This window comes from Heptranchias perlo, chromosome 13 (assembly GCF_035084215.1).
Source record: "Heptranchias perlo isolate sHepPer1 chromosome 13, sHepPer1.hap1, whole genome shotgun sequence".
Classification (NCBI taxonomy): domain Eukaryota; kingdom Metazoa; phylum Chordata; class Chondrichthyes; order Hexanchiformes; family Hexanchidae; genus Heptranchias; species Heptranchias perlo.
In genome coordinates, this window is record NC_090337.1 from 12,203,622 (window position 1) to 12,231,510 (window position 27,889).

Below are 27,889 nucleotides of genomic sequence, written 5' to 3' on the forward strand. Positions count from 1 at the left end.
CTTCATCCTATTGCACTCATTTTTTCATTTTTGCCTCTTTCATTTTCTACCTTCTTGCCATGAATCTGCTGCTGGCAGTGTAAGGAACACAGGAACAGGAGTAGGCTCTTCAGCCCCTCGAGCCTGCTCTGCCATTCAGTTGGATTATGGCTGATCTGTACCTCAACTCCATTTACAACAACAACTACTTGCATTTATATAGCGCCTTTAATGTAGTAAAACGTCCCCAAGGCGCTTCACAGGAACGTTATCAAATAAAATTTGACACCGAGCCACATAAGGAGATATTCGGACAGGTGACCAAAAGCTTGGTCAAAGAGGTAGGTTTTAAGGAGCATCTTAAAAGAGGAGAGAGAGGCGGAGACATTTGGGGAGGGAATTCCAGAGCTTGGGGCCTCGGCAGCTGAAGGCACGGCCGCCAATGGTGGAGCGATGATAATCGGGGATGCGCAAGAGGCCAGAATTGGAGGAGCGCAGAGATCTTGGAGGGTTGGAGGAAGTTAGAGACGTGGAGGGGTGAGGCACTTGAACAGAAGAATGAGAATTTTAAAATCAAGGCATTGCCCGATCTTAATCTCAGTCTTGGAAGCTCCCATAGTTCCCAGCGTCCACCGCATTTTGGGGGTTAAAGTTTCTCGGATTGCCGTTCTTGTAATCGCTCAGGGCTTTTGCTTTCTATGGTGTCAGTTCTACGGGCACTCTCTGACACCTGGTCCAAATAGTTATTCATGTTTGAGGCTAGATGGGGAGTTGTTCGTTGGTAATTTGCCAGTGGAGACCAGTCTGTGCAAACAGTGTACTTTCTGGGAGGGATCACTATAGATAGCAGTCAGGAATGGGAAGCCTGGCTGACTTTAACCCTCTTTAGCCTAGAAATGCCTAGGCCAATTATGGCACCCCAGTGCCACACTGTCTGAGGCCAGCCAACTCTGCATATACTGGCAATCAAACCTGGGATCTTGTACAGCTCAGTTCCTCATTGGGAAGTGTCTTGTAGGTGCACCTGTATAGCTTTAATGGAGCACAACTTAATCTCTACCTTCAGCCCAGCATTGTGGCAGAGCATTACCATATAACCATAAATGCTCCTCCAAGGAGTGAATGGGTAAAGGCACTCACTCCTTGGGGAACCAAGCAGAAGTGCCAGGTTTGATTCTAAACTTGTGCTGAGTGAGCTGATCTCAGTTGGAGTGAGACATTTGGGCTAATGGAAAAGGTAAATTCTGCTGCGGCTCCTACTCCCCACTGCCTAGTCACTTCTGCCAGAGAATGTGTTTGTGTGGACATTAAGTGAGGTCAGGGTCATGCTCATTTGTGGACGCCCTATATGGTCCGGTAACCTTTGCCATTTGATGTCCGGGTTGTGCAGGAACGTAGGCCAGAAAGCCGTGGGACTGTACACCACCTGCGAGGAGGAGGGAATTGGAGGTAGCCATAAACACCATATCTCATTTGCTTCCTTAGCTTCTGGTTGGTTGACAATCTTGTAGAGTTTGACCACTTTGTGTTGCTCCTCTGTAATTGAGGCCTAAACTGAGTGTGACAGTGCAGCTTTTACACTTGGCCATACATGTGCCTTAATCTGAACCGTACTTTTTTTTTAAAAGCCCTCAATGACTACAAGAATGGTGATCTGAAAAAGCTTAAACCCTTACACTGCCAGCAGGTTCAGGAAAACTCATCCACCCAGCTAAGCAACATTTTGCTTCTTTTCAGCTCAAACTATAATGCAATTAAACATCAGGAGTAACTTTATTCCTCTAATTAACCCTAAGTTGCTAAATGAAACATCTAAACAATTTTAAATAAAGTATTGTATCTTTGCTTGCCATGTCATCTGTTTTCCTGGTGTAATGTCACCATCTCTCCACCTGCTCTCTCTGTCCCCTTTCTACCCCCTCCAACTCTCTCTCCCCTACCATCCTCTTCTTTTTCACTCCTCTACCCCTCACTCTCCGTCTCACTCTTCATTTCCCTTCCCAAGGCTTCCAGATATGTGTCTATGTGGCCTGCAATGACAGAATGCTTGGACAGCTCTGTGCTAGTTTACTGCAATGTATTTATCCCAACAGTACATTCTTGAATCTGAACATTTTTCAAAACTTACCATGGTGAATATCTTTGTGAATTAATGTGTCCGTCCCTCGGACGGCCTATCCACCAGGATTTCAATGTGTGGGGAATAGCCGGTATGAATCTGGCCTAAAATGCTGGCAATTATTTAGCTTGACATTTCTAAAGTTAGAAATGAGATAGAAAAAAAGGTTAAATAATAAAAGCAGGAGAAAAAAAAAAGACTCCAAGCAAAATTAATGTTCATTCTTTTAATTTAAATTCTTTTAGGTGTCGTAGCTAAGAGTTAAATTAACAGTCTTAACAAAAAGACCTTATTGCCTGAGATGAACATGGAGGGCACCCCTTGTGGCTCAGTTGGTAAATGCAGGGTGCAGTGGTCAATCTCTGGTCTGTGCTGAGTATGTTGACCTGTTGGAGCATCACTATGGTACTACAATCAACAACAACTTGCATTTATATAGCACCTTTAACTTAGGAAAACGTCTCAAGGGTGCTTCACGGGAGTGTAATCAGACAAAATTTGACACCGAGCCATGTAAGGAAATATTAGGACAGGTGACCATAGGTTTTAAGGAGTATTTTAAAGGAGGGGAGAGAGAGGTTTAGGGAGGGAATTCCAGAGCTTAGGGCCTAGGCAGCTGAAGGCTCGGCCGCCAATGGTGGGGCGAAGGAAATTGGGGATGCGGAAGAGGACAGAATTGGAGGAACGTTACAGAGATAAGGAAGGGCGAGGCCATGGAGAGATTTGAACACAAGGATGAGAATTTTAAATTTGAGGCATTGCTGGACTGGGAGCCAGTGTAGGTCAGCGAGCACATGGGGTGATGGTTGAACGGGTCTTGGTGCGAGTTAGGATATGGACAATAGAATTTTGGATGAGCTGAAGTTTACAGAGAGTGGAAGATGGGAGGCCGGCCAGGAGAGCATTGGTACAGTCGAGGCTGGAGGTAACAAAAGCATGGATGAGGGTTTCAGCAGCTGATGGGCTGAGGCAGCGTTGGAAATGGACAATACTGGAAGTAGGTGGTCTTGGTGACGAAGAAGATATGGGGTCAAAAGCTCAGCTCAGGGTCAAATAGGACGGTGAGGTTGCGAACAGTCTGGTTCAGCCTCGGACAATGGCCGGGGAGAGGGATGGAATCAGTGGTGGTGGCTGAAGACAATAGCCACAGCCTTCACAATACTTAATTGGAGGAAATTTCTGCTTATCCAATACTGGATGTCGGACAAGCAGTCTGACAACAGAGGTAGTGGAGGGGTTGAGAGAGGTGGTGGTGAGGTAGAGCTGGGTCTTGTCAGCATACGTGTGGAATCTGACATCGTTATTTCAGATGATGTCGCCAAGAGACAGCATGTCGATGAGAAATAGGAGAGGCCAAGAATAGATCCTTGGGGGATTCCAGAGGTGACAGTGCGGGCCCGGGAAGAGAAGCCATTGCAGGAGATTCTCTGGCTATGACTGAATAGATAAGAACGGAACCAGACGAGGGCAGTCCCATTCAGCTGGACAATGGAGGAGAGGTGTTGGAGAAAAGGATGGTGATGTCAACTGTGTCAAAGGTGACAGACAGATCAAGAAGGATGATTGTAACTGGGCAAGAGAGAGAGAGAGAGAGGAAAATAAGAGGGCAGACGGGGCCTCGGTTTAACGTCTCATCCGAAAGACAGCGCCTCTGACAGTGCAGCACTCCCTCAGTACTGCGCTGGGAGTGTCAGCCTAGATCTTGTGCTTCAGCCTCTGGAAGTGGGACTTGGAACCTGACAACCTTCTGACTGAGGGAGGGGAAGAGTGCGACCAATGAGCCACGGCTGACCCGAGGAGGGAGGTGTGTGTGTAAAAAAAAATAATAAATGCCAGGGAGAAAGAAATGGTGTCAGTAAAATCTGCAAAGATGAACACATTGAGCGGTGACTGGAAGTGAGTGAAGCAGGCCCTGTACTTGCCTCCGAAAGCTTGTGAAGTTAAAATAAAATTGCTGCACTATAACTTGGTGTTGTAAAATTGTTTACAATTGTCAACCCCAGTCCATCACCGGCATCTCCACATCTTGTCTCTTCGTGGTGTGGGTCTTCCCCCCCCCCGCCCCGCCCCCCCCTCCCGCCACCACCATCGGCAACAGTCGGAGACTGTAACCACTGAGTAACAAGTTGGGAGAACTCCCCGTCGCCATGGCAACGAGCAGCAACACAATGAAGGGGAGCGAGGCGGCGCTGCTGGAGCGCAGGTTCCGCAACGAAAAAAAAAACACACACGCAAGTTGGACTTGTCCATCGGTGCAGGAGATTTAACCGTAATCCGTTTCTTAAAAGTTCACATATGCCGCGAACTGTGAAGGCGGGTCTGCCGGAATAAAGACTGGTTTCGGGCCGCCCTGTACCGTCCGGCGCACAATGAGCGAGGGGAGCGCGGAAGATGTGGGCGCGACGGATAGTAGTATCTCCGAGGGCAGGGATGACCAGGAGAGTTATGCCCAGGTGGACCTGGACAGCTCAGGTAACTTGGGACGGGGCTAAGGTAATAAGACTGCAGCTTAATTTTAATGGAATGCTCTTCCCAAAGTGATGATGTGGAGATGCCGGTGATGGACTGGGGTGGACAAATGTAAGGAATCTTACAACACCAGGTTATAGTCCAACAGTTGGACTATAACCTGGTGTTGTAAGATTCCTTACATCTTCCCAAAGTGGTAACAGGAGCTCCCAACCCCGCCAAATAAAAGGGAATCAGATAGAATTACATAGAACTTACAGAACAGAAACAGGCCATTCAGCCCAACTGGTCAGTGCCCGTGTTTATGCTCCACACCAGCCTCCTCCCACCCCTCTTCATCTAACCCTAACGTGAATAATCAAGGGGGAAGGGAATCAGGTTGGTTCAGTTGGTAGCACTCTCACCCCTGAAGGTTGTTGGTTCAAGTCCCACACCAGCACTTGAGCATGTGATCCTTGGCCGCACTCACACTAGAAGTGCAAAGTTTGCACCGATGCAGTAGTTATAGTGTAAATTCAGCCTGAGTCTGGAGTCAGGGGTCAACCTGATGCTGGAGTAGGGTTGCCAACCCTTCAGGATTGTCCTGGAGTCTCCAGGAATTAAAGATTAATCTCCAGGACACTGCTGCGAGTAATTTGGCAGAAAAAAAATCATAGGGGCTTTAAAATAAATTGCGCTTTTATTTTCAATTTCCTTATAAAAAATATCGGAAATGGGGGAGAAAAGGCTGTTTGACCGGGGCGGGAGGTCACGTGATAAAACCTCCAGGAATACATCCAACCAGAGTTGGGAACCCCATGCTGGAGTGAAGCAGAGTGAGATTCACCTGAAGAATGGAGTCTTTCTGCCCTTGCCCCTGGATTCATTTGGGGCCTCAACGCCTCAAGTGGTTTAGACTTCACCGCTGATGCTAAACTTGTCTGGCTGAAGGGTAGAAAACAATGGGGGTAATTTTATCTTTGGGCGATAGTGTAAAACAGGCCATATTGGGTCAGCTGCCTGTCATACACCTCTCCCGATTTCCATTGACCCCCCCCCCCCAATTTATTTTTCACATTAATCATAAGATTGAAGGTTCCATGAAGATTAATGCCTTACTTTTCAGTCTAAGCTTTTAGCCTGTCGTTGCCAATGTTCTTTCTGTCATTAACCTAAGGCGGGTATTGGTGATTACACTGACCATAGGCGGAACTTGGTGTTCCAGTGACCATTTGTCTAGTTTCTCACTGAAATTGTCCATCAGCTCCTTGGATTTTAATGGCCATTTCTGACCACTTTATCGACCACAGCTTTCTTTTCCCCTTCAGGTTCTTCGGGTTTTCCAAGTACATTAAGAGGCGTCACACAGGAGGGATCTACTACTGTCTGTCAGCTTGATGTTGGGTAAGAATACAAGAGCAGTTGGTATTACTTCGATATTCAAATTAAATCCTAGGCAGAAAATTCTGGCCATTCACAGCAGGCCAGTCAGGATCTGAAAGGGAGAAGGCAGGTTAATTGTTAATCTGTCTCCCTGAAGCATTAACTAACTAACGTGGGATTGGATTGGCAATTAGTACCAACTAGGCAAACAAACAAATATAAACAGAAAATGCTTGAAATACACAGCAGGTCAGTCAGCACCTGCGAAGAGAAAAGGCAGATTATGATGTTTTGAGTGTGTACCCTCCGCAGAACAGTTTTGATGAATGGTCAACAACAACAACAACTTGCATTTATATAGTGTCTTTAATGTGGAAAAATGTCCCAAGGCGCTTCACAGAAGCGTAATCAGACAAAAATCGGCACCAAGCCAAATAAGGAGATTTTAGGCGTGGTGACTATAAGCTTCATCAAAGAGGTGGGTTTTAAGGAGGGACTTAATGGAGGTGAGGGAAGTGGAGAGGCGGAGAGATTTAGGGAGAGAATTCCAGAGCTTAGGGCCGCCAAGACGGCTGAAGGCACAGCCTCCCAAAACATCCAGTGTTTTCTTTTTATAGATGCTGACTGACCTGCTGTGTATTTCGAGCATTTTCTGTTTTTATTTAAGATTTTGAGCATTTGCAATTTTTTTAGTCACCACTTTGAATTTTCTGCACAATTAGTTTGTACTCCTCTCTTTGTCCCTTTAACATATAATTTCCATCACAGTAATTCCGTGAATTAGAGTAAGGCAGCGCTGAACTAGGAGAGTCGAATAGAAATGGGACCATTCAGCCCCTTAAACTTGTTCTGTTAAGTCATCACTCTGGAACCATATTAATCAGTTTTTCCTTCAGTAGGAATAAACGAGCCTTTTTCCGGGTGGCAGGCAGTGACTAGTGGGGTACCGCAGGGATCAGTGCTTGGGCCCCAGCTATTAACAATATATATCAATGATTTGGATGAGGGAACCAAATGTAATATTTCCAAGTTTGGAGACGACACAAAGCTGGGGTGGAATGTGAGCTGTGAGGAGGATGCAAAGAGGCTCCAATGTGATTTAGACAAGTTGGGTGAGTGGGCAAGAACATGTCAGATGCAATATAACGTGGATAAATGTGAGGTTATCCACTTTGGTTGTAAAAACAGAAAGGCAGATTATTACCTGAATGGTAATAATCTGAATTCCACACCGTTCACCTGACGAAGGAGGAAGCCTCCGAAAGCTTGTGGAATTTAAAATAAATTTGTTGGACTATAACTTGGTGTTGTAAAATTGTTTACAATTGCAGTTATACAGGGCCTTGGTGAGACCACATCTGGAGTATTGTGTGCAGTTTTGGTCTCCTTATCAGAGGAAGGATGCCCTTGCCATGGAGGGAGTGCAACGAAGGTTTACCAGACTGATTCCTGGGATGGCAGGACTGACGTATGAGGAGAGATTGGGTCGACTGGGCCTATATTCACTAGAGTTTAGAAGAATGAGAAGTGATCTCGTCGAGACATATAAAATTCTAACAGGACTAGACAAACTAGATGCAGAGAGGATGTTCCCGATGGCTGGGGAGTCCAGAACCAGGGGTCACAGTCTCAGGATACGGGGTATATGCCATTTAGAACCGAGATGAGGAGAAATTTCTTCACCCAGAGGGTGGTGAACCTGTGGAATTCTCTACCACAGAAGGCAGTGGAGGTCAAGTCATTAGATGTATTCAAGAAGGAGATAGATATATTTCTTAATGTTAAAGGAATCAAGGGATATGGGGAAAAAGCGGGAACAGGGTACTGAGTTAGACGATCAGCCATGATCATTTTGAATGGCGGAGCAGGCCCGAAGGGCCGAATGGCCTACTCTTGCTCCTATTTTCTATGTTTCTATGTTTGTCTCCCCTGTTCGACTGAAATTGCTGAGTCTTGCTGGGATACAATCCCATGGGTGCTGGCACTTGCCCGAGTGACCATTCATAGGCGGGAGCCTCATTAACATATGCTAATTGGGGACCGATGACATTCATAAAACCCCGACAGCATTTTAATGGCCTAGTGAGCAGTGCACCTGCGATGGGCATGTCGCTCAGTAAAACCTGGCGGGTAAGAAGAGGTGGCCCACTAACTGCTCCACAAGGGAAGTCTGGGCCTCTGCTGCCCCAGGCTCTCCCCCACCTGTGAAACAACTTGATTTCCTCACCCCTTACGAGTTAACCTTGGCACCAGCGGGCGGCCACTGGTCCCTGCGATTTTGACCTGCCCGAAGCCAGCCAGCCAGCTGCCTCTTTCCTATCCGTTTCGGGCAGGCAACCGGCCAGCGGGATGTACATGAGACCCAGGAGTTAAAATAGGCCTGGCCTCAAACTGATGCCATCGGACAGGTTTGGCGCTCGGACCCTCGGACCTGCTCCCAGTTAAAATCCCCCCACCCATTGACTTTTGGAAGTTAGGATGGCGATCCCTGGGAATGTGTCAGTGTTTGCAGGGGTCCCCAAGTGTGTGCCATTATTTGCAAGGCATTCCTAGGATTGTGTCAATATTTTTAACGGGTCCCAAAGAGTGTGTCAGTTTTTGTTGTGGGTCCCTAGAAGTGTGTCAATATTTGCAGTTTTTGAGTTACTGAAAATTATCAATATTTGCAGGGGGTTCGCAAGAGTACGCTAATATTTGCTATAGGTCCCTGGGAGCTTATCAATATTTGGAGGACTAGATTTGCTCTTTAAATTCTGAGTCACTTTGTGATACATATCTGCTAACTTATATCTTCATCTGTCAGCACCGGTGAGGCCACTCCATGCCTTTTGGACCCTCCTTCTGCTGAAAGCCTTGGTATTTATGAGCCCCTACTAATGTCGGTATTAACACAGACGGATTCCAGCTGGCTTCTTAGTCGTAGTCTCAAGAAAACTGGTAAGATACTACACTGTTTCTGAAAGCAAAAACTGTGTTCACCTGTATTGCCACATTGTCCCAAATGTTACGGAGGAGAGAATCCCCCAAAGTACAGAGACGAATGACAATTGAGAAACCTTGTTAAATGAACAAATTTCCCTCCCTTGTAACATTTAGAACAATGTGGCAATTCAGGTGAACACAATTTATTGCTTTTCTCTGTTATTTTCCAGAACATTCCTTGCATGTACTTGTAATTCGTACTGTAGGCTGCACTGTTATGATGCACTTTTCATGCGGATCTTTGAAAAAGATATGGGATGGATCTGATCTGGGAGAAATTGGTCTCATTATATCCCAATTGCTTCTTTGCGCATCTGTTTACAAACCTGACAGAATGTCCCCGTAAGACACTCCCAATCAAGCTTGTTACTTTAACAACAACAACTTACATTTATATAGTGCTTTTAACATAGCAAAACGCCCCAAGTCGCTTCGCACGAGTGATATAGAGCAGAATTTGACACCGAGCCACAGGAGGAGATATTAGGACAGGTGACCAAAAGCTTGGTCAAAGAGATAGGTTTTAAGAAGTGACGTAAATGAGGAGAGAGAGGCGGAGAGGTTGTGGGAGAGAATTCCAGAGCTTAGGGCCTAGGCAGCTGGAGGCACTTCGCTGCTGCTGGGTGCAAACTACTCTCTGCTACTACTATCCTCCCACTCCAAACATGGACACCAGCAGCATAAGAGAAATGTAGCAGGGCTTGGGGGGGGGCGGGGGGGGGGGGGTTGGGGTGAGGGGGGGGTGGGGAGTAGGGGATTTTGGAGGAGGTTCCCCGTCCCTGACATGGCAGCAGAGTAGCTAACCCGTACACTGTGTGAGAGCAGGTGTAGGCTTGCTAATCCGCGGATATGGGGCCACCTGAGGGTTTCGGCCCTGCCTTGGAGGACCTAAATCCTCAAAGATCTGGGAAAAACCTAGGCATTATTTTTTTTTTTTGTTCCCCTTAAAAAAGGGTCAACATAGCGTCTTTCTGGTACCGGACGCCCTATGCCGCAGTTTGCGGCCTCTCCCCTCTGGCGTGTGCCAGGGATGGGCCTCAAGGGGCTCTGGGTGTCTGCCAGGCACATTTAAATCAGGTGATTTCCCCCCTGACCCCACTTACTTTGGCAGAGTCAGTACCAGCGCTCGCTGATGGACTGATCCTGGTAGATATGCCGGGATCGATAGCCCACAAATTGTTAGCCCCATATTAGTAAATACTCAAGGATATAGAGCAAATTTCGAGCACATTTCTTTAAAGGAGCGGTAATTTCACATGCAAAGATTGATCGCCCTATAGTGTTCCGCTTAAAATCTAAAATCTGCATATTTTTAAATTATAGTAGGTCCCAGATCCTTTAACTAAAAGCTGGTTGTGCTCTGGTATTTAATCCTTAAAATTGTATTCTGTTTAGAAAGGGACACAGCAGTTCAATGGAAACAAAACTTGAGCTACACAGGGAATTTGACCTGAATATAATGCAGTAATTACTTTCTACAGAATCTGTTTTCGGGCCTCTTAATGTAGTTTGACGTATTGTTCACTTGAATCTCATCCATGTTTTATGATCACGCCACAGATACGTCTCAAGAGAACCTCGAACATGCACAAGAAGCATCCTTTAGCTCCGGGACCTCAGGTACTTCTATTGAAATAAATTTATATTTTGGCTGGGGTTGACCAGTTTATAGGGGCTGTGATTCAAACCCACACTGCCCCCCCACATCCCCTCGCGATGTGGTACAATCCAACATCCTCCACAACAGAGGTGGTCTCAGCATTTGTGAGGCACCTGCCTGTCAGAGTGAGTACAAGGTGTATCTGGAGCTGGAGAAACGTCCTGTCTGTGGATGAACCCCCCCGCTCCCCAACGCAGCCGAGGCACCCACAATCAGACCAACCCCAGGGCGACCCACTAAGGAGCCAGGTCCAGCAATATACAATGCTGACAAGGACCTATTGCTGCTGTAACACTTCACCCCGCCCCTCCTGCAAGCCCCCTGGTCAGGGATGACCCCAGTCCTGCCATCAAACACTCCTCGCTGTAATGTATAGAACTGTATAACTCCCCACTACATCCACCTGCAACTATGATGAAATGTGCAGCACGTATTCTCTATGAAACCATGTCCTGAGAGCATGTACACATACATTGAAAATTTACAAATAGGTACCATCATTGATTGAATGCACTCCAGTTGACTTGAACAATCCATTACACGGTGACATGACAGCGGCCCTGTTGTCATATTGAAGATATTTAATACTGTAACTGCTTCTCAGATGCTGTAAATGACTGGGATTGATTTTACGCACATAATTTGTATTATGTAACTATCCTCCACTCATCGCATTTTGCTGGGGAAATAATCCTGCTGTACTCTGCAAAAGTGCAGCTTTGTTTTCTGCAATGTGACATCTCCAAACACGAGTATCGGTTCCTAATCCTGAATGTTATAAAATGAGTGCTGAAGCGATGCTTTGAATCAAACAGGAATCGCAGGGGCAGCTGGTCCTGTTCCTGCGCCCAGGGTTATTGGATCCCTGGGTGCAGCACGTACAGGAAAATCAGATGAGGAGCAACACCTGTTTGTAAGGGAGCCTGGCCCAATTTTCTGTGCCTTTAAATATAACGGAGTGAATGTTGAATGTGTCAGCCAATGAGTTGGAAGCAGGACGGAGCAAACAGAGTATCCGAAGTCTTAACCAAAACTATAGCAAACAGAGTCTCTCGAGTATAGCAGGATTATTTCACCAGCAAAATGCAGTGAGTGGAGGATAATTGCATAATACAAATTATGTGCATCAAATCAATCTCAGTCACTTACAGCAGTGCGGTCTCCAGGCGTGATTGACGGGAGAATTACTCAAGCACCTCTATTCTGGCTGGGACTTGTGGTGTCACCATATGCATCCTAAATATAATGAATGGATGGAAAATAGGACAGGCTCCGTAAGGGGTTTGTGGTCTGTCAATAAAACTAGTTACCTCTCCTTGCCACTAGGTGTGTGGGATTAAAGAAAACGGGGGTTAAATTCGCACCGTGTCCTCCGCGCCCGGTCGTTCCGATGCAGGCAGCACGTGAGATTCGTGCTGTCTGCTCACTTACCTAATTCCAGCACGAGCAGCCAGGCCCAGCTGCGTTGTTCATCGACTTCTCACCAGCAGGGGGCCCAGATGTCGCACGAGTGACTCGCATCCCTTAAAGACAGCCTGCACCTCTTATTTGCAAAAAATAAGATATGGGTCCGCACAGAGTCTGAACGGAGATCAGACATCGCACATGTAAAACACCAGATGCAGGTCCCGTCCCTAAGTTTACAAACTGATGGGTAATGTTAAAACAGTAAATAAAGGTTGCGCACTACTAAATCCCACATCCTCCAACAATCTGCACGCCAGACCTCACCAATCTGCCGATCTGAGTTTGTACCAGGCCTGTGAGAGAGCGTGCACCAAGGTTCTCTGATGATGCGCTAGAGGCCTTGGTGTAAGAGGTGGACAGAAGGAGGGGCATCCTATATCCGCAGGGGAGCAAGAGGCCCTCCAGATGTATGCTCCCGAGGCAGTGGGAGGCAGTAGGAGACCAAGTCAATGCCAGGCGCACAGGATCATGAGCATGGATGCAGTGCAGGAAGAAGTTCAATGCTTTGACATGAGTGGTCAAGGCGAGTGAGGTCAGCTGTCAAGTGGCATCTCCTATCAACTGCACCACTAGCCGCATCCACTGCTCCACCCACTACACTCCCCATCACCCACCTACCAACAAACTCTTTCAATCAGTACTTAGCTCGTCCAATCAGATGCTTCCTCTCACCCTCACACATTACTATTGCAAGCCACACACTCACAAGTCACAGGTCACATACACTGGCAGCTAATCAACCATGACAGGCACATCACCCAAACATCCTTCAGGACACTCATTGACACATTTCCCGCTTTCTTGCAGAAGAAGGTGGCGCATAACAGGAGGCAGCAAGTGGCAGTAGCATTTAGCCCCTCAAGCCTGTTCCGCCATTCAATGAGATCATGGTTGATCTGTGACCTAACTCCATATACCCGCCTTAGTCCCATTTCCCTTAATACCCTTGGTTAACAAAAATCTATTAATTTCAGATTTAAAATTCACAATTGAGCTAGCATCAACTGCTGTTTGCAGAAGAGCGTTCCAAACTTCTACCACCCTTAGCGTGTAGAAGCATTTCATAACTTCACTCCTGCAAGTCCTGGCTCTAAATTTTAGGCTATGTCCCCTAGTCCTAGTATTCAAGTATAGGAGACCTCCAAAAACAGGTAGAAATGCATCATTAGATAGAAGCAATAATCCAGCAACTAACCTGTAAATCCTGCATGGTCCCTTTAAATAACATTGGTGGGGGAATCCTCCAGGTCATCTATGACATGTTCAGCTGCGCGAGATTAAGACTGGAGTGTTGAGTGCCAAAATGGTATCTATCCCTTTAATTCAGCGTTGCACACTGATCTAATGCATATTCTCCTTGCTCTGCATGGTACCGGCGTTCATTATCTGCGCATGCGCAAATAAGAACATAAGAAATAGGAGCAGGAGTAGGCCACTTCAAGCCTCCTCCGCCAATCAATCAGATCATGGCTGACCTTCAACCTTAACTCCACTATCCTGCCCGATCCCCATATCCCTTGATTCCCCTAGAGTCCAAAAATCTATCTATATCAGCCTTGAATATACTAAATGACTGAGCATCCACAGCCCTCTGGGGTAGAGAATTCCAAAGATTCACAACCCTCTGAGTGAAGAAATTCCTCCCCAATGATACCCTCTAGTTCTAAACTCTCCAGCCAGGGGAAACAACCTCTCAGCATCTATCCTGTCAAGCCCCCTCGGAATCTTATATGTTTCAATGTGATCACCTCTCTTTTTTTTTTATTCGTTCATGGGATGTGGGCGTCGCTGATGAGGCCGGCATTTATTGCCCATCCCGAATTGCCCTTGAGAAGGTGGTGGTGAGCCACCTTCTTGAACCGCTGCAGTCCACGTGGTGAAGGTTCTCCCACAGTGCTGTTTGGAAGGGAGTTCCAGGATTTTGCCCCAGCGACGATGAAGGAACGGCGATATATTTCCAAGTCGGGATGGTGTGTGACTTGGAGGGGAACGTGCAGGTGGTGTTGTTCCCATGTACCTGCTGCTTTTGTCCTTCTAGGTGGAAGAGGTCGCAGTTTGGGAGGTGCTGTCGAAGAAGCCTTGGCGAGTTGCTGCAGTGCATCCTGTGGATGGTACACACTGCAGCCACTGTGCGCCGGTGGTGAAGGGAGTGAATGTTTAGGGTAGTGGATGGGGTGCCAATCAAGCGGGCTGCTTTGTCCTGGATGGTGTCGAGCTTCTTGAGTGTTGCTGGAGCTGCACTCATCCATTCTTCTAAACTCTAGAGAGTATAGGCCCAATCTACTCAATCTCTCCTCATGGGATAACCCTCTCATCCCAGGAATCAATCTAGTGAACCTTCGTTGCACCGCCTCCGAGGCAAATATATCCTTCCTTAAATAAGGAGACCAAAACTGTACACAGTACTCCAGGTGAGGTCTCACCAAAGCCCTGTACAATTGTAGTGAGACTTCCTTACTCTTGTACTCCAACCCCCTTTCAATAAAAGCCAACATGCCATTCGCTTTCCTAATTGCTTGCTGTACCTGCATGCTAAACTTTTGTGTTTCTTGTACCAGGACATCCAAGTCGCTCTGGATACCAACATTTTATAGTTTCTCACCATTTAAAAAATATTGTGTTTTTCTATTTTTCCTACCAAAGTGAATAACCTCACATTTCCCCACATTATACTCCATCTGCCACCTTCTTGCCCACTCATTTAACCTGTCTATATCCCTTTGCAGACTCTTTGTGTCCTCCTCACAGCTTATTTTCCCACCCAGCTTCGTATCGTCAGCAAACTTGGATACATTACACTCAGTTCCTTTATCCAGGTCATTAATATAGATTGTAAATAGCTGAGGCCCAAGCACTGATCCTTGCAGTACCCCACTAGTTATAGCCTGCCAACCTGAAAATGACCCATTTACCCCTACTCTCTGTTTTCTGTCCATTAGCTAATCCTCTATTCATGTTAATATGTTACCCCCAACCCCATGAGCCCTTATCTTGCGTAACAACCTTTTATGTGGCACCTTATCGAATGCCTTTTGAAAATCCAAATATACTACACCCACTGGTTCCCCTTTATCCTCAAAAAACTCTAATAAATTTGTCAAACACGATTTCCCTTTCATAAGACCATGTTGACTCTGCCTAATCATATTATGATTTTGTAAGTGCCCTGTTACCACTTCCTTAATAATGGATTCCAGGATTTTCCCAACGATTGATGTCAGGCTAACTGGCCTGTAGTTCCCTGTTTTCTCTCTCCCTCCTTTCTTGAATAGCAGGGTTCCATTTGCTACCTTGCAATCTGCTGGGACCATTCTAGAATCTAGGGAATTTTGGAAGATCATAACCAATGCATCCACTATCTCTGCAGCCACCTCTTTTAGAACCCTCAGTTGCAGTCAATCAGGTCCAGGGGATTTATCAGCTTTTAGTCCCATTAGTTTCTCAAGTACTTGATAACGCCTTTACCAAGATGGCTTCCGGCGCACACCATGCTAGAAGCATTCCAGACGTCTTTTTGGGACCTTTGGAGGCCGTGTAGCGCCTAAAAAATGGGCACTACATGGCCCAATTTATAGCCCAACATCTCCTGCTATTCTCAAAATGAATGGGGGCCTTCCTGGATAATGGGCCTGTGATGAGGCACTGGACCCACATTGTATCAGTTTGGAACAGACAGTAAGCTGCGACATTACAATTACTGTCCCATCTATCCTTAATGCACATCTTTAATCATAGAAAGTTACAGCACAGAAGGAGGCCATTCGGTCCATCGTGTTCGTGCCGGCCGAAAAGAAGCTATCCAGCTTAATCCCATTTCCAGCATTTGGTCCGTAGCCCTGTAGGTTATGGCACTTCAAGTGCTCATCCAAGTACTTCTTAAAAGAGTTGAGGGTTTCTGCCTCTATCTCCCTTTCCCGCAATGAGTTCCAGACCCCCACCACCCTCTGGGTGAAAAAAATTCTCCTCAGCTCCCCTCTAATCCTTCTACCAATTACTTTAAATCTATTCCCCCAGTTATTGACCTCTCTGCTAAGGGAAATAGGTCCTCCCTATCCACTCAATCTAGTCCTGTCATAATTTTATATACCTCAATTAAATCTCCCCTCAGCCTCCTTTATTCCAAAGAAAATAACCCCAGCCTATCCAATCTTTTCTCATAGCTAAAATTCTCCAGCCCTGGCAACATCCTCATAAATCTCCTCTGTACCCTTTCGAGGGCAATCACATCTTTCCTGTAATGTGGTGACCAGAACTGTACGCAGTACTCAAGCCGTGGCCTAACCAATGTTTTATACAGTTCTAGCATAATCTCTCTGCTCTTATATTCTATGCCTCGGCTAATAAAATAGCTTGCAGCCTGTGACTTTTTCTTTTAAACTTGTGCACATTCACAAAGAAAGAACTTGCATTTGCTACTCCAGTGCAGTACTGAGGGAGCGTTGCACTTTCGGCAGTGTGGTCCTTTGGATGAGTTGCTAATCCGAGGCCCCACCTGCCCTCCCAGGTGGGTGTAAAAGATCCCATGGCACTATTCGAAAAAGAGCAGGGGAGTGCACCTCAGTGTCCGGGACAATATTTATCCCTCGGCTAACATCACTAAAACAGATTACCCGGCCATTATCACATTGCTGTTTGTGGGACCTCGCTGTGTGAAAATTGGCTGCTGCGTTTCCTACGTTACAACAGTGACTATTTTTCAAAAGTAAAGCGCTTTGGGACCTCCTGAGGTTGTGAAAGGCTCTATATAAATGCAAGGCTTTCTTTCTTTATATAACACAATTCATGACATCAGGCCATCCGAGAGCACTTCACAGCCAATGAAGTACTTTTAAGAACATAAGAACATAAGAAATTGGAGCAGGAGTAGGCCAATCGGCCCCTCGAGCCTGCTCCGCCATTCAATAAGATCATGGCTGATCTGATCCCAACCACAAATCTAAAGAACACAAGAAGTCGGAGCAGGACCCGGCCACATAGCCCCTGGGCCCTCTCCGCCACCCACAGGGCATTGACCGATCCGAACTCAGCTTCATGTCCAATTTCCTGCCCGCTCCCCATAACCCCTAATTCCCTTTACTTCTAGGAAACTGTCTATTTCTGTTTTAAATTTATCTAATGATGTAGCTTCCACAGCTTCCTGGGGCAGCAAATTCCACAGACCTACCACCCTCTGAGTGAAGAAGTTTCTCCTCATCTCAGTTTTGAAAGAGCAGCCCCTTATTCTAAGATTATGCCCCATAGTTCTAGTTTCACCCATCTTTGGGAACATCCTTACTGCATCCACCCGATCAAGACCCTTCACAATCTTATATGTTTCAATAAGATCGCCTCTCATTCTTCTGAACTCCAATGAGTAGAGACCCAATCTACTCAACCTCTCCTCATATGTCCGCCCCCTCATCCCCGGGATTAACCGAGTGAACCTTCTTTGTACTGCCTCGAGAGCAAGTATGTATTTTCTTAAGTATGGACACCAAAACTGTATGCAGTATTCCAGGTGCGGTCTCACCAATACCTTATATAACTGCAGCAATACCTCCTTGTTTTTATATTCTATCCCCCTAGCAATAAAAGCCAACATTCCGTTGGCTTTCTTGATCACCTGCTGCACCTGCATACCAACTTTTTGATTTTCTTGCACTAGGACCCCCAGATCCCTTTGTACTGCAGTACTTTCCAGTCTCTCGCCATTAAGAAAATAACTTGCTCTCTGATTTTTCCTGCCAAAGTGCATAACCTCACATTTTCCAATATTATATTGCATCTGCCAAATCTCCGCCCACTCACCCAGCCTGTCTATATCCCCTTGCAGGTTTTTTATGTCCTCCTCACTCTCTACTTTCCCTCCCATCTTTGTATCATCTGCAAATTTTGATATGTTGCACTCGGTCCCCTCCTCCAAATCGTTAATATAGATTGTAAAGAGTTGGGGACCCAGCACCGACCCCTGTGGAACACCACTGGTTACTGGTTGCCAGTCCGAAAATGAACCATTTATCCCAACTCTCTGCTTCCTGTTCGATAACCAATCCTCCACCCATGCCAGAATATTACCCCCAATCCCGTGATTTTTTATCTTAAGTAATAATCTTTTATGTGGCACCTTGTCGAATGCCTTCTGGAAGTCTAAATACACTATGTCCACTGGTTCCCCTTTATCCACCCTATACGTTATATCCTCGAAGAACTCAAGCAAATTTGTCAGACATGACTTCCCCTTCATAAAGCCATGCTGACTTTGTCCTATTAAATTATGCTTATCTAAATGTTCCGTTACTGTCTCCTTAATAATAGACTCCAAAATTTTACCCACCACAGATGTTAAGCTAACTGGCCTATAATTTCCAGCCTTCTGCCTACTACCCTTTTTAAATAACGGTGTTACATTAGCAGTTTTCCAATCTGCCGGGACCTCTCCTGAGTCCAGGGAATTTTGGAAAACTATCACCAAAGCATCCACAATCCCTACTGCCACTTCCCTCAAGACCCTAGGATGGAAGCCATCAGGTCCAGGGGATTTATCCGCCTTGAGTCCCATTATTTTACTGAGTACCATCTCCTGAGTGATTTTAATCGTATTTAGCTCCTCCCCCCCTATAGCCCCCTGTTTGTCCAGTGTTGGGATATTCTTAGTGTCCTCTACTGTAAAGACTGAAACAAAATATTTGTTCAGCATTTTTGCCATCTCCATGTTTCCCACCATTAATTTCCCGGTCTCATCCTCTAAGGGACCTATGTTTGCCTTAGCCACCCTTTTTCTTTTTATATAACTATAGAAACTCTTGCTATCTGTTTTTATATTTTTTGCTAATTTCTTTTCATAATCTAACTTCCCTTTCTTAATCAATCCTTTAGTTACTTTTTGCTGTCTTTTGAAGAATTCCCAATCTTCTATCCTCCCACTAAGTTTGGCTACCTTATATGTCCTTGTTTTTAGTCGGATACTATCCTTGATTTCTTTACTTAGCCACGGATGGCTGTCATTTCTTTTACACCCTTTTTTCCTCAGTGGAATATATTTATTTTGAAAGTTGTAAAATAACTCCCTAAATGAACACCACTGCTCATGTACCGTCTTACCCTTTAATCTATTTTCCCAGTCCACTTTAATCAATTCCGCTCTCATACCATCATAGTCTCCTTTATTCAAGCTCAGTACGCTTGTTTGAGAATCAACCTTCTCACCCTCTAATTGGATATGGAATTCAACCATGTTGTGGTCGCTCGTTCCAAGGGGATCCTTAACTAGGACATTATTAATTAATCCTGACTCATTACACAGGACCAGGTCCAAGGTTGCCTGCCCCCTTGTAGGATCAGTTACATACTGCTCAAGAAATCCATCCCTGATGCACTCAATGAACTCGTCCTCAAGGCTGCTCTGCCCAATTTGATTTGTCCAGTTAATATGATAATTAAAATCCCCCATAATTATGGCTGTTCCCTTATTACATGCCCCGACTATCTCCTGATTAATACTTCTTCCAGCAGAGTTGCAACTATTAGGAGGCCTATATACTACGCCCACTAGTGTTTTTTTTCCCTTATTATTCCTTATCTCCACCCAAACTGTTTCATTATCTTGATGCTTTGTCCCAATATCATTTCTCTGTATTACAGTGATTCCTTCCTTTATTAACATAGCCACCCCACCTCCCCTTCCTTCCTGCCTGTCCTTCCTGATTGTTAAATACCCTGGCATATTTAATTCCCAGTCGTTGTCACCCTGCAGCCATGTTTCTGTAATGGCCACAAGATCATACCCATACGTAGTTATTTGTGCCGTTAACTCGTCCATTTTATTACGAATGCTACGTGCATTCAGATAAAGAACTTTCAAATCTGTTTTGTGACGCTTAGATCCTGCTTTTTCCTTTTTTAACACTTTACCTATTACTCCATACCTTCTGTCCCTTCCTGTTACGCTTTCCTCTCTCTCCCTGCTCAGGTTCCCAACCCCCTGCCACTTTAGTTTAAACCCTCCCCAACAGCACTAGCAAACACTCCTCCTAGGACAGCGGTCCCGGCCCTGCCCAGGTGCAGACCATCCGGTTTGTACTGGTCCCACCTCCCCCAGAACCGTTTCCAGTGTCCCAGGAATTTGAATCCCTCCCCCTTGCACCATTCCTCTAGCCACGTATTAATTTGAAATATCCTCCTATTTCTACTCTGACTAGCACGTGGCACTGGCAGCAATCCTGAGATTACTACCTTTGAGGTCCTATTTTTTAATTTACCTCCTAACTCCCTATATTCTGCTTTTAGGACCTCATCCCCTTTTTTACCTATATCGTTGGTGCCTCTGTGCACCACGACAGCTGGCTGTTCGCCCTCCCCCTCCAAAATGTTCTGTAGCCGCTCCGAGACATCCTTGATCCTTGCACCAGGGAGGCAACACACCATCCTGGAGTCTCGGTTGCGGCCGCAGAAACGCCTGTCTATATTTTGAAATGTAGTCATCGTTGTAACGTAGGGAAATGTAGCAGCCATTTTGCGCACAGCAAGGTCCCACAAAGAGCAGTGAGAAATGGCCAGATAATCTATTTTTGTGATGTTGGTTGAGGGATAAATATTGGCCAGGACACTGGGGAGAACTTCATCGCCGATCTTCAAATAGTGTTATGAGATCTTTTATATCCACCAGAGAAGGCAGGCAGTGCTCATTTTATTGTGTTATCCATGTCTTAAGTCAGCACCTCTGGCAGTGCAGCACTCACTCAGTATTGTACTGGGGTGTCAGCCTAGGTTTTGTGCTCAAGTCTCTGGAGTGGGGCTTGATCCTACAACCTTGTGACTTAGAGGTGAGAGTGCTACCCACTGAGCCGAGGCTGACATCTTAAACACATCTCAATCCCAAAATCCTTTCCATGAAGAAAAGAATGATCAAAAATCCCGAAACGTGAGAGGCATTTTGAAATGACAATTATATTTTAAAAAATCAGGAATACGAGCTTTTGGTCCTGAATTTCCAGAGCCCATCTGGTAGTTGCACCCAATTTTCCCAAATGGTTAGTGCCACTGGCACTGTAACAGGTACGTTTTTGTTGGTGAGCATCTAACGAAAGCACAGACACATTTTCCAAATAACAAAATAGTGTTAAATAGATTTGTACCGGTGGTTCAGATGTGCACATTATATGTGGCACTTTCACTTCATTAATCTTCACTGGGTGCATAAACAGGAGGGAACGTTGCTCAGATTTGTTCGAATGGTGATTACTGCTGTCGCATAAAGATTTTAAAAACACTTCCATTTTTAGGTTTATACACAGATTAACTGAAGATTCAAGTGTCGCCGGTCAGCCTTATTGAAATATGTTACTCAAGATGTTAAATGCTAGTAAAACACATCCCAGGTTGGAGAGCAAAACGTTCCCTGGAAGACAGAGGTTGGACCACTTATTGTTCTGTATTGATTTCAGATAAAGGGAGCGAGTCATTCGCAGAGATTGATTCAATACTGGAAGATGACGTCAGTGACATTACCTCAAAAGGGAGCCTTGAGGACCTCATTGTTCATACTGAGGTATGGAATGGGACTGACTTGTGGATTGTGGATCCTTTTATCCTTAATATAGTGCAGATGGCACATACTATGCACTCTTTCAGACTAATGCATCTATTCTTGGTATAATGCAGGTTTCACATACTGTGCTTATCGACATATCTAACTTCAATATAGTCTACATTGCACATGCCCTCCTTCAGATGGATGCATCGATCCTCAGTATAAATGCAGGTTTCACATGCTTTGCGCTCCTTCAGATCGGCATATCTAACCTCAAATATAGTGCAGGCTGTATGTACTGTCCCCTTCAAATTGACACATCAATCATCAGCAGAGTGCAGGGAACACATATGGTGCACTCCTTCAGATCATTACCTCAATCTTCAATTCCCTGTCAAAATACAGGCTGCAAAAGTCATGAACTCCCTCAAATTGACCAATCTTTCAATACAACGTAGATTTTATGTTCTGTGAACCGCTTCAGATGAGCTCAGTCCCCTGATACACTACAGCTGCACATTCTATGACCTTTCTTCAGGATGACCCATCTATCCTCAAATAGCAACATAGTACATGCTACGCTGTACACCCCTTCAGATCTGCCCATGAATCCCCAGTTCCATGACACAGGAAAGGCCCTTCATCATTTTGTATTTAAAGATGCTTTAGAACCACGTGAAGGAGAAGGAAAAACAGTGGAACAACTGCTGGTCACTTTCATTGTAATGAGATTTTCACTTTGCATCATCGGTCAAACGCTTTTTGATAAAGCCACCACCTCGTTAATTAGTCTCTGCGATCTGATTTTCTATCCAGAGCTACAGCCATGATGAATTGCTTAAATTTAAACAGCCTCAGTGGCTCAGCCATACCGACCAGGAAGGTCCTTGGTTTGGTCCCTGGTCTCTGTTGAATTAGCTGTTCTCAGCTGGGGCAGTGGAAGAGGTGCTCCAGTTAGCCTCAGCGGCCTCTGAATAAGGAGGAGAAAGTCTTTGAAGGGTTTACATTCCTAATCATTATCCGACAATTCCAGCGAGCGCATCTCTGGGCATTGGGTGAGGACAAGGTTGGACATGGCTACGATGTCCCTGTGATCAAATAGTCTGCCAATATCCACTGTCAAACCTCACACTTGGGCAAGGTACCAGAAGGTGACTGGTAGATTTGTATGGACGGTGTGTGTGAGTGACAAAAATGTATTTTTGTCTGTATTATGTTGCTGAGTTGAATTCCTTATCACTAGTAACAGTACACACAGGGTTAATTATGGTTTCTGTGGGCTGTTTCTGCAAGGTACGGAAAATATGTGTTTTGCTCTGGTTGGCAACAGTCAATTAATGTGTGGCTGACTCTTAGAGGACAATTTTAACCTAACCCGCCCGTCGGGAAATTGACGGGATCGGGTGCAACGCCGGTTTTACACCCCGCTCGATTTTGCTCTCCACTGAAGTCAACGGAGAGCAATATTGGACGGGTGTAAAACCGGCATTCCGCCCGATCCCGCGGGATTCCCACCCAGCAAGTTTGGTTAAAATTACTCCCTTAGTTTCTCTCAGACAAAGGGAGGATAATATGCTAATATTGATTGATTGTAAAGTCATTGGTATCGATCTGTTGACAAATGGATTATTACACTAGCAATCCAGTCCAAGAGCTAGTATCCTGTGCAAATCTTTTAATAGCATTGTTTGAAGGGTTATAAGTGGTTGAGTGCATTAAAGTCTTTGGTCTGAAGTATCTTTGCAGGATCTTGAAACAGCCAATCATTGAACCTGCTCCGTTTTTATAGGCCTCAGATACAGCTGTCAATCAAAACCACCACCATGGTCAAGGGTATCGGGTTCAAATCAACGAACCCGGCCAGCCTGGACAGCTGTACCTGAGACCTATAAAAAACAGAGCAGGGGCAATGATTGGCTGTAGTCCTTGTTGATGGACAACTCAGGGGTTTCAATTATATTGGACTACCTGCACTTAGACAAGTCTGTCTACAGTCTGTGGCCAGAAGAGAAACTGTGTGGTGGTGGTTCACCATGTAAGAAGTGAACATCCATTTTCAAGGGCCAATGTATGTTGAAAGGTAGCTCAGGGTAAGAGTCTATTATTTTGATATATTGAGGAGGTTAGCAAAGTATATAAATTACTGGAACATATACTGTTTCACATCGAAGTCATGTACATTTACCTGTTCAACACTGAATAAATTGTCTATTGGTTAATAGCCTGAGTTTTAGTCTGGTAAGGTGTATATTCAATCCACCTTTTGACGATGAGGTGAATCACATGGTGACATGTGATATAGTCCCGTACGGTGATGTACATTAGTAATGGTTCCTTGTTTGATCAATGGGTCATGCTATCATTAACTAGTTATTTGCCAGGTAGAGATATACTCCTGATTGTAGAGGATGTGAGGTACATTGATTGGAGCCGTCACTGATGGTCAACCCAAGTAGACTATCTAGCATAATACCCAAAAATATAACAGTGTGTGTTGCAGAAGAAGGGTGGCAAGAGAGCCACAGTAACAAGTACAGGATGTCACTCAAGTTTTACAGTGACAAAAAGTCATGACTACTTATTATTACGTATTGGAAAGACACCAGGCGTTAATTTGCTTCGTAGTCTCTTTGTTTGCTTTTCCTGATAGTAACTGTTGTCTTTCTATTTAAGTTTATCGATGATATAAAACCTGGGACGCTGTTTGGATCTACCCTTTACACGTTGCCCAGTGTTGGACCACCTACTATTCTGGCATATAAACAAGAGTCCAGGGAGAAACCAACCAACTACAATGCTGTGATTCCAAAGGTACTTTCTTTTTCATGATCATCCCAGCAATACATTTTGCATTGAATTATACGTTGGGATTGGGATGTTCCCTAGCACTCAAGGCTATATCAAATGAACGGAATATGAGAAATTAATATCTCATATGTAAAAGAAAGAAAGACTTGCATTTATATAGTGCCTTTAATGATCTCAGGATGTCCCAAAGCACTTTACATCCAATGAAGTACTTTTCTTTTGAAGTGTTGTGTCTGTTGAAATGTAAGAAACATGGCAGCCAACATGCACACAGCAAGGTCCCACAAACAGCAATGTGATAGTTAACCTGATAATCTTTTTTAGTGGTGTTGGTTGAAGGATAAATATCGGCCAGAAATCCACTGCTCTTCATCAAAATAGTGCTGTGGGATCTATTACATCCACTTGAGAGGACAGAAGGAGCCTTGGTTTAACGTCTCATTTGAAAGATGGTACCTCCGACAGTGCAGCACTCCCTCAGTACTGCACTGAAGTGTCAGCCCAGATTATGTGCTCAAGTCTCTGGAGTGAGACATGAACCTACAACCGCCTGACCCAGTGGTGAGAGTACTACCACTGCACCATGACTGACACCTGTTATAATGTAATTATATAACAGGCAAAAAGCAGAACTGCTTCTTCCAATACCATTTGGGCACTCCCTCCCTAAAACCCTGGGCAAATTTAATAAACAAGTGATCTTGTTTTGTTACACCACCTTGGCCATCTGACTCCGTAGTTGTTGACAGGAAAGATCAAGCACTGCTACCCTCTTGCAGAGGATGTATCAGTTAACAAAATATTCACAAGTCCTATTCACGGGCATTGATGGGGCATGATTGATGTGAGTATGAAGCTCCAAAAACATCTCACCTCCTCGTGCAGGTGAAACTGCCAGTTTCTGCTTATTGCGTGCATATTGCATGTCACACACAGTCAATAAAATGTATGTGACTCCTAGGGGGTGGCTTGCTTCCCTCGATACACAGCAGCTGTCTTAAAACTACCAAAGGAGTTTCAAAGCCATTTACAATATGTATTATTACTCCCACCATTTCAGAGAATATGATCAGAAATGGTAGAGTAAATTGGCACATTGAAAAAAATCAGAGGAAAAAGTGTTCTGAATACAGCACCTGTATGTAGAATATGATGCACAGTCCACTACAATAGAACCAGAGGTATCTGACATTTGGGGACTGAACTGATTTAGCTGCAACTTTTCCAGTGTCAGTTCATAAAACACCGAAACGAGGAAAAACGAGGGGTGGAAAGCATGTCTCCCGTGACAAAAAATGATGCGTGTCACAATGAAGTGGCCATTTAACTCAGAGCTGTACCTCTCTAAGGCTGTATTGTACATCCAAGTGAAATGTAACACATATGGTGTATTTTCCAATCAGCACTGTTTTAGTGCAAGATTCACTCACACTAAATTTCCGTCTTCAGGTTAATGGCTGTATTACGGTATGAGCTTGTTAAGTATTAATTCCGAAACAGTGCCTATCAATAAACATACCTAGAATTTGTTGGCTTATTTTGGGTATAGGAATGAGCTGTGTTTTATTTTTGGTGAAGGCAGTGAAATGCAGGTGCTTGTTGCAAGGTCTGTAAGCTCATCTGAAGTTTGTTTCGCAGGGTTAGCCTGGATGTAGCGATCCATGCAGCAACATTCAGAACACAAACGCTGGGAATTCCCTGGGGTAGGGGGTTCTCCCGATTGGCCACCGTGCCTTTGACAGAAGATCGGCACAAACCCCGTTCCTGCATCTATCCAGTGATTCCGCCGATCTTCCACTGGAGTTACGGCGGCCAATCGAGACAATGCCCTCTCCCGAGGAAATTCCTGGTGAAAATGTTTTTTACCATGTGGATGGCACAGCACAGCTTTTCAAATTGCTTCGTACCACGCGTGACGGGTGATTCGATGACCCCGCGCTCCCATACCTGGAGCAACGCTGTGGTCCCAGTTCTCCAAACTGCACTCTCTGCAAGGATGGCTCCTCACTAGGGTCGCTGAATCACCCAGTGCAGTTATTGAACACTGGCTCATCGACCCACTTTTCTCCCATGGCTGTCAAATGAGGCACCAGTCAAGGTTCGGCACTTGCCCAAGGGAAAGTCGACAAGTAAGATACTGAGCTCATTTTTGGATTGTGCACCTCCTATCAACTGGATAGAGAACTAGGAGTAAATCACTGAGTACAGGAATACTGCACTAAAGTAAAGAAGGGGAGAAAATAACATGTTGGAGGGGGGAACTGGCAAATTTAAAAAAAGTGTTTATTTAAATTGTTAATAACATCATGTCCATATCTTAAAATTAGGTAAAGGATGTCTGGTTACAAAATATTAAGGATCTTCATGACGTTAAGGAATACTGGCAATGGACCAGGAACAGAGCAGTAAGTACGGTGGCCCCTGATGCTAAAACTGAATGTAACTGTTTCACTACCAGGTCATCTCAGTACCTGCTCATCTCAGCACCAGCTTCTCTTATTACTAATTCATCTGAGTACCTACCTATTTCACTACCAACTCATCTCACTACCGGTTCGTCTCACTACCGGTTCATCTCACTACCGGTTCATCTCACTACCAACATATCTCACTCCCAACTCATCTCACTACCGGTTCATCTCACTACCGGTTCATCTCATTACCAACATATCTCACTCCCAACTCATCTCACTACCGGTTCATTTCACTACCGGTTCATCTCACTCCCAACTCATCTCACGACCAGTTCATCTCACTACCAGTTCATCTCATTACCAACTCATCTCACTACCGGTTCATCTCACTCCCAACTCATCTCACTACCGGTTCATCTCACTACCAGTTCATCTCATTACCAACTCATCTCACTACCAGTTCATCTCATTACCAACTCATCTCACTACCGGTTCATCTCACTCCCAACTCATCTCACTACCAGTTCATCTCACTACCGGTTCATCTCACTACCGGTTCATCTCACTCCCAACTCATCTCACTACCAACTCATCTCACGACCGGTTCATCTCATTACTGGTTCATCTCATTACCGGTTCATCTCACTACCGGTTCATCTCATTACCGGTTCATCTCACTACCAGCTCATCTCACTACCAACTCATCTCACGACCGGTTCATCTCACTACCGGTTCATCTCATTACCGGTTCATCTCACTACCAGCTCATCTCACTACCAACTCATCTCACGACCGGTTCATCTCACTACCGGTTCATCTCATTACCGGTTCATCTCACTACCAGTTCATCTCACTACCAACTCATCTCACGACCGGTTCATCTCACTACCGGTTCATCTCACTACCAGTTCATCTCATTACCAACTCATCTCACTACTAGTTCATCTCATTACCAACTCATCTCACTACCGGTTCATCTCACTCCCAACTCATCTCATTACCGGTTCATCTCATTACCGGTTCATCTCATTACCGGTTCATCTCACTACCAGCTCATCTCACTACCAACTCATCTCACGACCGGTTCATCTCACTACCGGTTCATCTCATTACCGGTTCAT

At 45.1% G+C, this 27,889-nt stretch overlaps 1 protein-coding gene across 5 annotated transcripts in view; it reads left to right on the plus strand.

The window, feature by feature from the left end:
- The first annotated feature begins 4,266 nt into the window (after positions 1-4,266).
- LOC137331281 (glutamate-rich protein 6-like) overlaps positions 4,267-27,889 on the plus strand; it is a 43,711-nt gene continuing 20,088 nt past the window's right edge. For 4 of the 5 annotated variants that reach the window (XR_010965417.1, XR_010965416.1, XM_067994985.1 and 1 more), the window contains exons 1-7: positions 4,267-4,570; positions 5,875-5,950; positions 8,733-8,866; positions 10,472-10,531; positions 21,461-21,564; positions 24,220-24,357; positions 26,682-26,759. Coding sequence is in view for 3 of the 5 variants with exons in the window: in XM_067994985.1 (XP_067851086.1) it covers positions 4,468-4,570; positions 5,875-5,950; positions 8,733-8,866; positions 10,472-10,531; positions 21,461-21,564; positions 24,220-24,357; positions 26,682-26,759 (693 nt within the window). In the remaining 2 variants the exon portion in view is untranslated. The remainder of the gene's footprint in view (positions 4,571-5,874; positions 5,951-8,732; positions 8,867-10,471; positions 10,532-21,460; positions 21,565-24,219; positions 24,358-26,681; positions 26,760-27,889) is intronic. The other variant, XM_067994983.1, reaches the window with a different exon arrangement.